The 12,369-nt window shown below is 39.7% G+C and overlaps 1 protein-coding gene across 2 annotated transcripts in view; it reads left to right on the top strand.

Moving 5' to 3' along the window:
- Positions 1-12,369, top strand: part of CPNE4 (copine 4) — a 433,799-nt gene that overhangs the window by 314,950 nt on the left and 106,480 nt on the right. For both annotated transcript variants that reach the window (XM_072651321.1, XM_072651322.1), the window contains exons 6-7: positions 4,043-4,126; positions 7,312-7,401. In XM_072651321.1, the coding sequence (XP_072507422.1) occupies positions 4,043-4,126; positions 7,312-7,401 (174 nt within the window). The remainder of the gene's footprint in view (positions 1-4,042; positions 4,127-7,311; positions 7,402-12,369) is intronic.

Genomic DNA, 12,369 nt, shown 5'->3' with positions numbered 1-12,369 from the left:
AGTCATACGCAATTCATCTATGCTTGTTCATCGTGTCTATGACCTCCCATAAATCTTCCCAAAGGACCTACCTCAACTGCTCTTGACTTTCCACTTCAATATGAGGGCTCTCTGTCAATTATCCCTTCCTCTTTCTACATGGCTGACCCATTTTTTACTGGTTGTACATATATCTAGTGACATCTTTCATATAACTTTTCCCATGTTATCTCTCGTCTGAAATGTGTTCCAGTCTGCTCACAGCCACCCTGTGTCTCTCCCCTGCTCTTTGAGTGAACCTCAGTGTTAATTCTTTAGGAACTATAGTATTCCATGAATTGAAGCTGTGCAACATTGCTAGAAGAATATTTGTACCCAGATGACTGCCTGCTGTCCTCACATAGAACGTTTAATCTCCTTTCTCTGGGCTTTTATCCTAGCTGTTCCACATGACTGGAATGCCCTTCTTCCTCCCCTCTGCCTCTTAGAACATCTAGCATCCTTCCAAACTCAGCTCAAGTGCTGTCTCTAACTGAGGTGATGCTTCCTGGCTCCACTCAGATGCTAAGGCTTACCCCTACCAATATTCACTTTGTATACATTCAGTATCTACTGGCATGTTTTTATATTTTCCTCCAAAGAACATAAGTTTCTCAAGAATAGGGATTATTTCATTTTTGTCTTTATAGTCCCAACACTAAACACACAAAGCCTGTTAAGTACAACCTAGGAAAATGATTGATTGATTGAACATAATGGTTTTTAGATGGTGGAGAAGTCTGGGATAATTTAAAGAAGCAGTTTTCCAAAGGCAATCTCACCTGCTTTCCTCTTGCTGCTCAATGAAGCTAAAAAATAGGTTAAGGCAAAGTTGTGAAGGGTTTCACATATAAACAGGAGTTTATGTTTTATCATAAAGACTGTAAGAAGCTACTGAAGCTAATTAAGGAGGGGAGTCACATGGCCATATTTGTATGTAAGGAAAATTACTTTGGTAGCAGCAGATAGAATGGATTGGTGTGGGGTGAGGCTTGAGGCAGAATGACTGATTAAGAGGACATTGTTGGAATAATCTAGGTTCAAAGTACTGAGGGCTTGAACTAAGGTGGCGGGTAAGGGTGGAGAGAAGGGTCAGATGAGACAGTGCTGGGAAGTTAGAAATGGCAAGATTCACCTACTGATTGAATATTACATGAGGTGAGGAAGAGTGAGGAGTCCAGAGTACCATCAACGTTATGAGACCAGAAGGATGGTGGTACCTTTAACAGAAACAGGGAAGTTGGGAAGAAACGAGGTTTAGGGGGAAAGATGACTTGGGCTAGTACAAAGAATATGAAAATGGAGATGACTCATTTAATCCATAGATGTTAGGAATTATAAAAGTGGGAGGGAAAAGACAGGGATTAATAGGGTAAAGAGCAAAAAAAAAAAAGGAGGAATGGAATATGAATCAAATGGAATTACCACGTTTGGAGCCTTAGGGACCAGGAGTCTGACAGTGCCACTGATGCTGATGAGAAACCTGGAATATGAAGCTTAGGTCTAGAAAAGCTGATGAGTTTGATTTTGGAGATGTTAAGTATCAAATGGTCATATCTCAAGGCAAATACTATAAATGCAATCTTCTTTATTACAATTAATATTTTTCTTTTCGAGATCATAATGTCAGAGTAAGTAATGCTCAGATTTTTAACCTACTCCAGTTTAAGGGGTTAGCTTCCGGAGGCAGCTTGGTGACATAATGGATTAAGCATTGGGCTTGGAATTAGAAAATCTTGACTATAAAAGATACTGACTAGCTGCATGACTGTGGGTATGTCATTTAACCTCCATCTGCCTAAGTTTCATCATCTGTAAAAAGATGTAATCATAATACTTCACAGGGTTGTCATCAGGATTAAATGTGATAATATATGTGGAGTGTTTTGCAAACCACAGAGTACCAGATAAATGCTAGCTGGGATAATGTCTCCCTATCTGACAAAAACTACTGAGAATATTAGACATCAACTTGGAAGAAGTTAAATTTCCATCAGCATATCCCACCTTACGCAAAGATGAGCTCCAAATAAGTACATATTGTAATTATAAGAGGTCACATCATAAACAAATTAGAGAAACATGAAAAAAAATTTTCATATCTATGGATGAGTAAAAAGTTCATGAACCAAGAAGGAAATTGAGAGAATCACAGAAGATAAAATGCATGATTTTCATCATCTAAGATTTTGAAAGGTTTTGCATAAACATATCCAATAAAGACAAGATTAAAAAGAACTCAAGGGAATCTTTGCAGCACATTTCTCTGATAATGGTCTCATTTTGAAGTATGTGAAGAACCAATATAAATTTGTAAGAATTAGAGTCATTCCCTGACTGATAGTCTAAGAAAATGAACAGGCAATTCTCAAGAGAAGAATCCCAATCTATCTATAGCTCCAAATCATTACTAAATAGAGAAATGCATATTAGAATCATTCTGAGATTCCACCTCACCCCCATTAGGTTGGCATAGATAACAAAAAAGGAAAATCATAAATGCTAGAGGAGCTGTGAGAAAACAGGTACATTGATACACTGTTGGTGGGTCTGTGGATGGATAGAACCATTCTGGAAGACGGTTTGGACTTAGGCACAAAATGTTACTAAACGTTTCATGCCATTTGACCAAGCTCTACCGCTGCTTGGACTAGGTCCAAAGGAGATCAGAGAAATAGGAGAAGGTCCTATATGTTTAAAAATATTTATAATTGCTCTTGCTATCTGGTGGCAAAAAAACTTGAAACTGACAGGACAGTCATGAATGGAGGAGCAACTAAACTGTAATGTAATGGAGGAATGACTGTGTTGTAAAAAAATGAGGAAACAGATGATTTCAAAGAGATATGGAAAGACTTATATGAACTACTACAGAATGAAGTAAGCAGAAATGGAACAATTTATCTAGTAATAACAACAGCTAGTCATTTCTTAGCATTTTAAGGTATTTAGAGTGTTTTACAAACATTTTATTTAATTCTCACAACAACCCCGAGGAGCTGATGTTATTACTATCCTCATCGTACAGATGAAGAAACAAGTAAACAGAGATTAAATACCTTGGCTAGGATCACACAAGGTGTCTGAGGCTGGATCTGAATTCAGGTCTTCCTTACTCCAAAGGCAACTCTATCCACTGGGCCACTTACCTGCCTCCTTGATAACATCGGTGTTGTGAAAAATGAACAATTTTTGAAGACTTGTATAAACTAATGAAGAATCAGATTATCAGAACCAGGAAAATAATTTATATAATAATAATAACACTGTGAAGACAATTTAGAAAATTATAAGTACTATAATCAATACAATGACCATCCATGATCACAAAGGACCAGTGATGAAACATGCTATCTACTTCATGACAAAGAAGTAAAAGATTGATGGTTCAGAATGAGACATATTTTTACATACAGCTCCTGTGGGAATCTGTCTTTCTTGACTGAATATTTATTAGAAAGAATTAATTTTTTTCTTTTTTTAATGGGGTGGGAGCTTGAAGGGGAGAGAGAAATTTCTGCTAATAAAAACATTCAGAAAATAGAGAGATGGGAGCCATCGCATGCACTTTCAGATGAGAGGTCTCTAGTGTTTGCTTCGGTTTTTTTGCTTAATTATAAGAGATGTCTCACAGAGTGAGGGGAATTTGTAAATGTTTGTAATGTAAAAAAATAAAACAAATATAAATATATGCATGAGATATTATGATTTTTACTATAGACACTAAAGCCATTTTTCAAAGGACTCCAGAATTTAGTTACCAGAAACAGATAATGAAGAGAACCTCCTCTCTTGGGAGAAAGAAAAAAGACAGCAGTGATGAAGAGGGCAGAGGAGAAAAGGTGGCATGATGAGTCGTGGAGTAGAGGGATATACAAGAGAGACCAAATTGTAGCAGAGATTAGGAGAGAGAGCAGAAGAATGCTCTCCACTTAGTATACGGCCAAAAGGAGAAAGTGGAAGAACTTTAGTAAAAGTGAAATGAGGCTCAAGAATTGACTGCTTTTTCTGTGTCCCTTTTTAGGATTTCTTCAGCAAGTCTGATCCATTTCTGGAGATCTTCCGCATGAATGACGACGCTACTCAACAACTTGTACACAGGACTGAGGTGAGGAGGCACTAGTCACCATCACATTGTCTTCTAAAAGGCAGGTTGACCAGCTAAGGCACAGGGAAACTTCCTGAGCCTCAGGGGTTCCACAAATGCAATTTAACTCAAATACTTTCTAAATGCCAACTATGTGCCTAGCACATGCCAGGTGTTCAGGATACAAAGACAGAAATGAAAACAATTCTTGTCTATAATGAGCATCTATACTTGCCCCCTACTAATGGGCATAGGGGGACAAATGACATGCATACAGATAAGTACGTATGGAATATATACCAAGAGTTTACCAGAACATCTTTGAGGTTCCTTTCAGACCTAAGTCAATGATTCTCTGATCCTCCAAATACCATTGGGCAGATTCAAATCTCTAACTATTTCAGGGCCACTTGGACTTTGCCTCAGGGTGCAGAATTTGGTGAGCATTGAATTTAGAGAAGGCTGACTGTGCTCTCAGACCTTCAGCAGCATAGTTACAGTAGATACTAGCACCTAGCTAGAGAGAATAATTGGTTAAAAATGGAAGCTACCAGCTGGCAGGTTGTAGTGACCTAATCCCTTACATTGCTTGTCTTTCCTCTGCCCCAATCCATACTATGTTGTCCCCAGTGACCTAAAGTCTCTGTCTCTCACCCAAAACCATAAGGGAGGGCATTGTTTATTCTAGTTTATGGCCCAATTTCTTGTTATGGCTCTGTTCAGACTCCTAGTTTTGAAGAATCAGTTTTTCTTCATATACCCTAAGTCCTTTCCTCTATTTTCATATTGGGCACTTATAGTCTGCCCAGCTGCTCAAGACCTTTGAGCTCTATCCCTAATGGAAAGAGTGGTGACCAGGTGTTTTCTCTGAGTCAGCCAATAGAAGATGACTGGTTTTTTCCTTCTTAGCTGACTACTAAGTGAATACCAAGTCTCTCTCATTCACTGGGAGGAATGCAGTTTTTAATTTCAGGCAGAAATTATCATCATATTTCCCAAGGTCATAAGGGTATTGCCTTACAACTTTGGGATTATCATGTGATTTATGATTGCATCCAATTCCAGAGGAATTTCCATAGTTTGGAGTGATGGGTTGAGAAATTTAACCTACACAGAAAGCGGATAAAGGCAAAAAAGGGCTTATTTAGCCAGTCCTTTCTTCCCCTATCACCTTGATTGTGTCTCCTTAGTAAAAAGCAGAGCGTAGTTACACAAAGTTGTTATTTTCCTATGGCAATGTATCTGACCAAAGTAAAAACTGCCCTATGAATCCAATTAATAATAATAAATTGATAAACACAATAATAACATAAATAGCCAATAAATCAATAAAAGTTAGAATTATTGAGATATCTCATTTTGTAATATTTGTTTTTATACATTTATAATTGATAGCCTATTATAAATATTTTTAATGCTACTAACTAAAAAATGTGTTCTCTGGGGAAATAATCTCTTTTTAGAATTTGTTTTCCCACCCACCTCCCTCGCTTTTACTGCTCAGATGACCTTGGACAAGGCACCACTCCTCTCTAGCCCTCAGTTTCCTTATCTGTAAAAAGAGGTCAGACCAGATGACTCCTAGAGTCCCTTCCAGCTCTAGGACTGTGCTGCCGTGATCTACATTCCTGTTGTGAGAATCCTCTCCCCTGGGGCAGATCAGACCTATGGCTTAGCAATTAAGTCCAAAGGGAGTTCAAGGTGCAGTGACTTGCCCAGGATCACCTAACCACTTAGTGTCAGGGGTGGGATGTCATCCCAGATCTCCCAGATCCCAAGTGTAGAACTCTTCCTTTATGATACCATTTCCACTGAGCCGTAGAGAAAGCGCTAAATGGATACATCAATTAAGATGAATTCAACTGAATAAGGCTTCCAGCAGTCCACCATCTGTGCATTGGCATGGCCTTGTCTTTCTAAGCCATTGAGGGGATAGCACCCTCTAGGTGGGAGCCTGAATTCATGGAGTGGTATGCTGGTTGCTAATTCGTTTTGACAACTCAATAAACTGTACTTTCAGCTTTATTCTCAAGAATGATTAGGTTCAATAGCATCAGCCCTGGTTTGGAGTCAGGGGTTCAGATCCTTCATTCATTCATTGTCTTTATGACCTCAACCTTTGTGGAACTCAGTTTATTTATCAGTCAAATGATTCGCAAGGTACCTTCCAGGTCTAAATCTATAATCCTACAATCTGGGTACATGGAACTAGAAATTTGCTCTCCCAGCATTATCCTATTGAAAATTCCAAGTGGAAGGATAAGGTTTCACTTATAGGAAGAAGCCTAGGGAGTCCCTCCGATTTTGTAATTCCTAAAACATATTTCTTTGACTTGGATGGTATGATGGCCTTGAAGTTAGAAGATATGGGTTCAAATCCCCCTTATGGCTTTCCTTAGCTGTGTGATAATAGGCAAATTCCTTAGCCTCTCTGGCCTTTAATGTCATCAGCTGCAAGATGGGAAAACTAACCACTGCACTAACCCGACAAGATTATGATGAGGCTCAAATTGAGCTAACATAGGTAAGATACTTAGCAAAATTTTAAGAGTAATATTATTATTATTGCTACTATTAGATTATATACCAAGTTAGCAGTACTAACTAAAGTTACTAAGGAGTGGGCCAGTCTTCTAGACAGAGTTAATGCCTTATCTCCCTAAGGGGCAAAGCTTTTGCTCACCTGATTTTGCAGAATTCATTTCATTATCAATGGTCCTGCAGAATTAGATTTTATAGGATCATAGATATAAAGCTTTTAAAAAAGATCTTAGAGATTATCTAATGAAACCTCCTCATTTCTCAGATAAAGAAACTGATTCTCTGTGAGGCTGAGTCGCCTAAGGTCACAGTACCTAGGACTCCAAACCCTCCATGCATTGGCCAGGTACCAGCCACACCTCTGGAGGCCCAGCCCAATTTACTGTATCACTATCGTCTTCAGCCAGGTGGTTTATATTAGGAGTGGTAATCATTAAACAATACAGTCAGTGCTTGATAGGCTGGCCCATTTCCAGGGAATTTTGCCCCTAATGATCCATTCAATGGACAGTATAAAAGATTTATCACTTTAGCTCTTCATTAAGAGACCTGCCCCTGATGAATGTCCATTTCATGAGCCATAATGATGCTTCAACTGGTTTTTATTTTGGAATGTGCAAATGTCAAGAATTTTCTTTCCTCCCCACCCTTCTTTCTATTCTCAGGTTGTGATGAATAACCTAAGCCCAGCTTGGAAATCATTCAAAGTCTCTGTAAATTCTCTGTGCAGTGGAGACCAGGACCGTCGACTGAAGGTCAGAAATCTGTGTGTGTAATAGGGAAAAAAAACCCCTTTCTCTAAAATTGCACTTTTCCCTTGCTCTTCCCTCCTTTCTCTCTTAATTTTCAAATGAAAGGGCTGCCTGCTTCCATATACCATCCTGCGCTTCTTCTGTATCTTTTAGCTCAGGTAGGAAGACTAGTTTGCTTCTGACAGAAGAAGCCACAGCTGCTTTCTGGGTCACGGATGGAGAAGTTGCTGTCATCTGTTGTGGCTAATTTCATCTGTGCTGGGGAAGGGAAAAACTTCCAGGATTTTAGGGAGTGATATAAAGAGGTGTTTTCTAGGCAGTGCACAACCTATCTATAGAAGACCCCAAATGTGAAGGGTCAAGACCCTTGGAGATGGACTCGTTCAGAGAATAGCTGCAGCCAAGATGCTGCTGAGGTTGTGAGAGCAACTGGGTGGTGTTGGCCACCGAGGATGGCCAGCTGGGTAAAGTGGGTGAATATTCATTGCGTGACTATGTATGGCTCCCCAACCCCTAACTGGCACTTAAGGCTCTTTCACTACTCCCCTGGGAGCAATTATCAGGCATTCTGTCATTTTGTTCAAATGAATATGCAATCTGATGAAAAAAGAAGCTTCCAGTGAGTATGGCTTGTCTCATTCTTTGTATCTGTTGTCCCATTTCTTAACGGAGTCCCTGGGCACCTGGTAGGTGCCTAATAAATGCTTGTTGATTGATTGGCAGTAGCAATGAAATGGATGAATACCATAAACTTAAAGCAAACATACAGTTCAAGTTTGAGGTTATAGTATTGGAAGCTGAGGTACAGGACATGATGCCCTGACTCTGGAGAATGTGGTTTTAAAGTCACTTCTGCCCCTCATGGCCTCAGTTTCCCCATCTGTAAAATGAGGAGGATTGACTAGATAGCAGGCACAATAAAGAGAGCATCAGGCCTTCAGTCAGGATGACCTGAGTTCAAATGCTACCTCAGACACTTCCTAGCTGTGTGACCCTGGGCAGGTCACTTAACTTTGTTTGCCTCAGTTTCCTCATCTGTAAAATTAGCTGGAGAAGGAAATGGCAAACCAGTGCAGGATCTCTACCAAGAAAACCCCAAATGGGGTCACAAAGAGTCAGACACGACTGAAAAGATTGAACAACAACCACCAAGTGTGTGTGGGGGGTGATAATAGCACCTCATGGGGTTACTGAGAGGGTCCAATGAGATGAGATAATCATGGTGAAGCACTTGGCGTCGGGTTCCTGGCACACAGTGAGTGATACAAGGGGGGAGGGGGGTTGTTATCATTGTTATATTAGATGCTGTCGAGGTCCTGGAGCTCCGTGTCCTATATGGTCTAGGATCCTAGTAGGACGTTCAGGGGCTTCAAGGGACAGCTTCTCCTTGACTATCTACCCAAGGCTAAGATGTTCATTTGGGCCTGCAGGAGAAGAGAGAACTCCCAGAAGAAAGCAATGAAATGTACAATGTCTCAATCAAGCTGCATTTTGAAACAAAAAGGGCAGAAGAGAGCTTTTATGTGTTTTTGACTTTGAAATGTTTTGATGTCTACTGGGGAAAACAACATAAGAAAGAATCAATTGTTCTGCTGATTCTGCCTACACAAAGTCTCTCACAAACATTCGGGTATTCAGGTCCCCTTCGTGCCTACCTTTATCACTTCCTGGGTCCTTCTCCCTGTCTCCACCACCAGTGTTCAGGCCCTTATCACCTCTTACCCCAAGTTCATAAAAAAACTCCTTCCAGGCCTCCCTACTTTCCAACTCTCCTCCCTCCCCTCTGTCTGACTCACCACTGCCAGAATATCCTACTAAGGCAGATGTTGTTCCTCCACTCAAGAACATTCAATGGCTCCCTATTGGCAGTGGGATAAAATGTAAACTCCCTAACCTGACTCTGAAGTATTTGCGCAATCTGGTTTCCAGCCTCCTTTCTAAGTATACTACCTGTTACTCTTTTCATACACTCTGCCCCAGCCAAACTGAATTACCATGTATTTCCTAAATTTGATATGACATTAGCCATCTTAATGCAGTCACACCAACCATCCTTCATACCAGAAATGCACTGGTCCCCTCCTCCAGTTCAGCAGAATCTTTATCATCCTTCAAGACTCATTTTTGATTCTAGAGCTCCTTCATGGAGCCTTTTCTGATCCTTACCCAAGCCTACCCCAGCTGTCAATCATCTCTCCTTCCTCAAATTACCTCAACTTACATTTATCTGCAGTTAGGTGGTGCAGTGGATAGAGTGCCATACTTAGAGTTCAAATCTAGCCTCAGACACTTACTAGCTATGTGACCCTGGCCAGGTTACTTAATCTGTCTGCCCTGGTTTCCTCATCTGTGAAATAGGGATAATAATAGCATCTGCCTCCTGGGATTGTTTGGAGGCTAAAATGAGATCATATTTGCAAAGATCTTTGCAAACCTTAAATGCTAATTATATAAATACCAGCTATTGTTGAAATAGTCCAGGTAAGAAGCAATAAGAGCCTTAGCTGGGGTAATGCCTACCTGAGTGGAGACAAAGGGAAACATGCAAGAAATTGCGTAGAGGTCGAATTAATAAGACTAAATAATGGGGTATGGAAGATAAGAGAAAGTAGAAAGTCAAGGATGCCTCTGAGGTCATGGTATGTGTCCCATGTGATACCATCTACCTCACTTATAAGCCAGTTGTCACTAACATGCTAAAGCCTACATTGGGCCTCCCATATATTGTTCCATTGGACTTTGGATCACTGGGAGACTGTTTATATTAAGAGATGGGGTTTTTTTGTGTCAGAGCAGCTGAGAACATTTGAAAACTTGCCACTTTCTCAGATGCAATCTAGTCTGTTCTTTCCATTAAATATTGGACCTGGTTCACTTCCTGTTTGTCATGTCCATTCAAAGATACGTCAGGTATGTTCTTGTGGGGATTCCTTACGATCCCCATAATTGTACAATTATTTTCTAAGTCTTTGTCATAATCCTTTCTACTCAAGATCTTGGCAACATCGAATGTAGGGGAAAGACAACTTCACCATTTAATTCAAAGGATACTTATTAAGTGCTCACTATAGACAGGGCACTCTGTGGGTTTCCAGAGGCACAAAGATAGATAAGACATCGACATTTCTTTGAAAGACCTTGAAACTTAACAGAGGATATGAAAGAACTCTATTAACTCTTACTCCAGGCAGAACAGGATCAATGCAGAGGAGAAGTTGGGGTACTGTGCCATGAGAAATTTGAGGAAGGTGAGGGAAATGTTTTTTAGTTGTGCCTGTGGGAGGGAAAAAGGGGAGAAATGTTGGTACCAGCGAAGAAGCAGCTAAGTCAGGCCTTGAAAGAAGGCTGCTGCTTGCAGGCCTTTGTATGCTCATCCCAGAATTCTGCTTTCTTTTTTAGACCCCAATACCCTGCTGATTCATTGGCAATTTATATCCTACTGTGGGTAACCCTTTCCCACTTCACTTGAGCTTTCTCATATCCTGTTCCTAAAAGCCAGGATACCTCTGAGCTATATCTGCTCATCTGTTGATTTTTTCCCATGTGAAATGTGCAGTATGTGGAGCCATGGATCTCCATCCTGTTTAAACTTACCCAGATCTCCAGGGTGGCATTGTCATCTCTAATTGAGATCCAACTATTCTTTTCTTTCAATATAAATTTAATTTTGTGAAAGTTTGAGCTTAAGAAAGGAAAATAAGACACACAATCATACAAGCAGGAAAAAAACGATAAAAGATTGTAAATGAATATGAATTTTTATTATCCCCATTACTTACCAATCTGAAATCCTGCCCCAAGAGATGCATATGTAAAATTTAACATGGTAGTGCTCACATGTTCCTTGTTTTCCTCATCTCCTTTAGTCTTCTTGAGTCTCTGCATGACATGAATGTGATTTTATTTTCTTTAATTAATGTATATACTATTTCTTTAATTGTTTTTTGCCTCAGTTTCTTCATCTGTGGCAACACCCACACTAACCTTTATTGGTTGTTTATATAAATTGTAGCACAGTGAGGATTATGGAGCTAGTCTCACTATTAGTGGAAACTTCAGGGGCTTAAAATTCTTGGAAACCATACTAAGCTCTCTATTTTGCTTTCATATTTATCCTCTATTTTGTTATTGGAAAAAGAATAAAAAGAGTCATAATCTTGGGAATTTATTTTCTTGAGATTTGTTACGTTTTAAAGTGTTTTTCATGTAATCCTTCCATAGTCAAGAAGGTGCTTGTGGTCATCCTGAAAGCTCACTCAATCGAAGTGTCCTATAATTACTTGTGCACGTATAGAGGCCTCTTTACTCCAGGGACTTTTGACTGCTTTAGCAAGGAGCTAAAAAATTCAGTAATCAGTGTTATAAGCACAAAGAAGCAAGAGCCCATTTAAACAGAGTTCACATGTCCATGGGGGAGGGGAGGCTTTTGAATTTAGATGTGCAATACATATTCTTCAGAAATAATAGTATTTGTTGGATCTGCATAAGCAATTGTGACTTTTTTCTTGGTTAAATCCGTGTTGGCCATGGAGATGGACAGATCCAATATCTGATTCAATATTCCTCTGACTTGGCTTGAAATTGTGTCAAATGAGAAGCAGTTCAAAGAACTACCTGGAGAAGAGGAGATTGGTTTGGAGTGGAGGGAGGAGGAGAAGCAATCAGAGTTAAGACATGATAGATGCCTTCAGATAATGGAAGGCTTCTCTATGAAAATCTCTGTTGATGAGGGAATCATAGTGTCAACTGATGGGAACTTTCAATACCTTTGTTTTGTAGATGGGGAAACTGAATGCTCTATCAAGTTATCACAAAAATGGAGAGAACATACGTACCATTAAAGAGCTTCTGATAGATAATGTTTTAAGGGAAAAATCTGACCCAGATTCTAGCTAAACTCAAATCATAAATGAATGCATTTATAGCAGGCATGCTTGGACTCCAACCAGTCAAAATTCTACAGTGCAGTAA

Source organism: Notamacropus eugenii, chromosome 3 (assembly GCF_028372415.1).
Source record: "Notamacropus eugenii isolate mMacEug1 chromosome 3, mMacEug1.pri_v2, whole genome shotgun sequence".
Classification (NCBI taxonomy): domain Eukaryota; kingdom Metazoa; phylum Chordata; class Mammalia; order Diprotodontia; family Macropodidae; genus Notamacropus; species Notamacropus eugenii.
The sequence above is the reverse complement of the archived record's forward strand: the minus strand, read 5'-3'. Positions and strand labels throughout refer to the sequence as shown.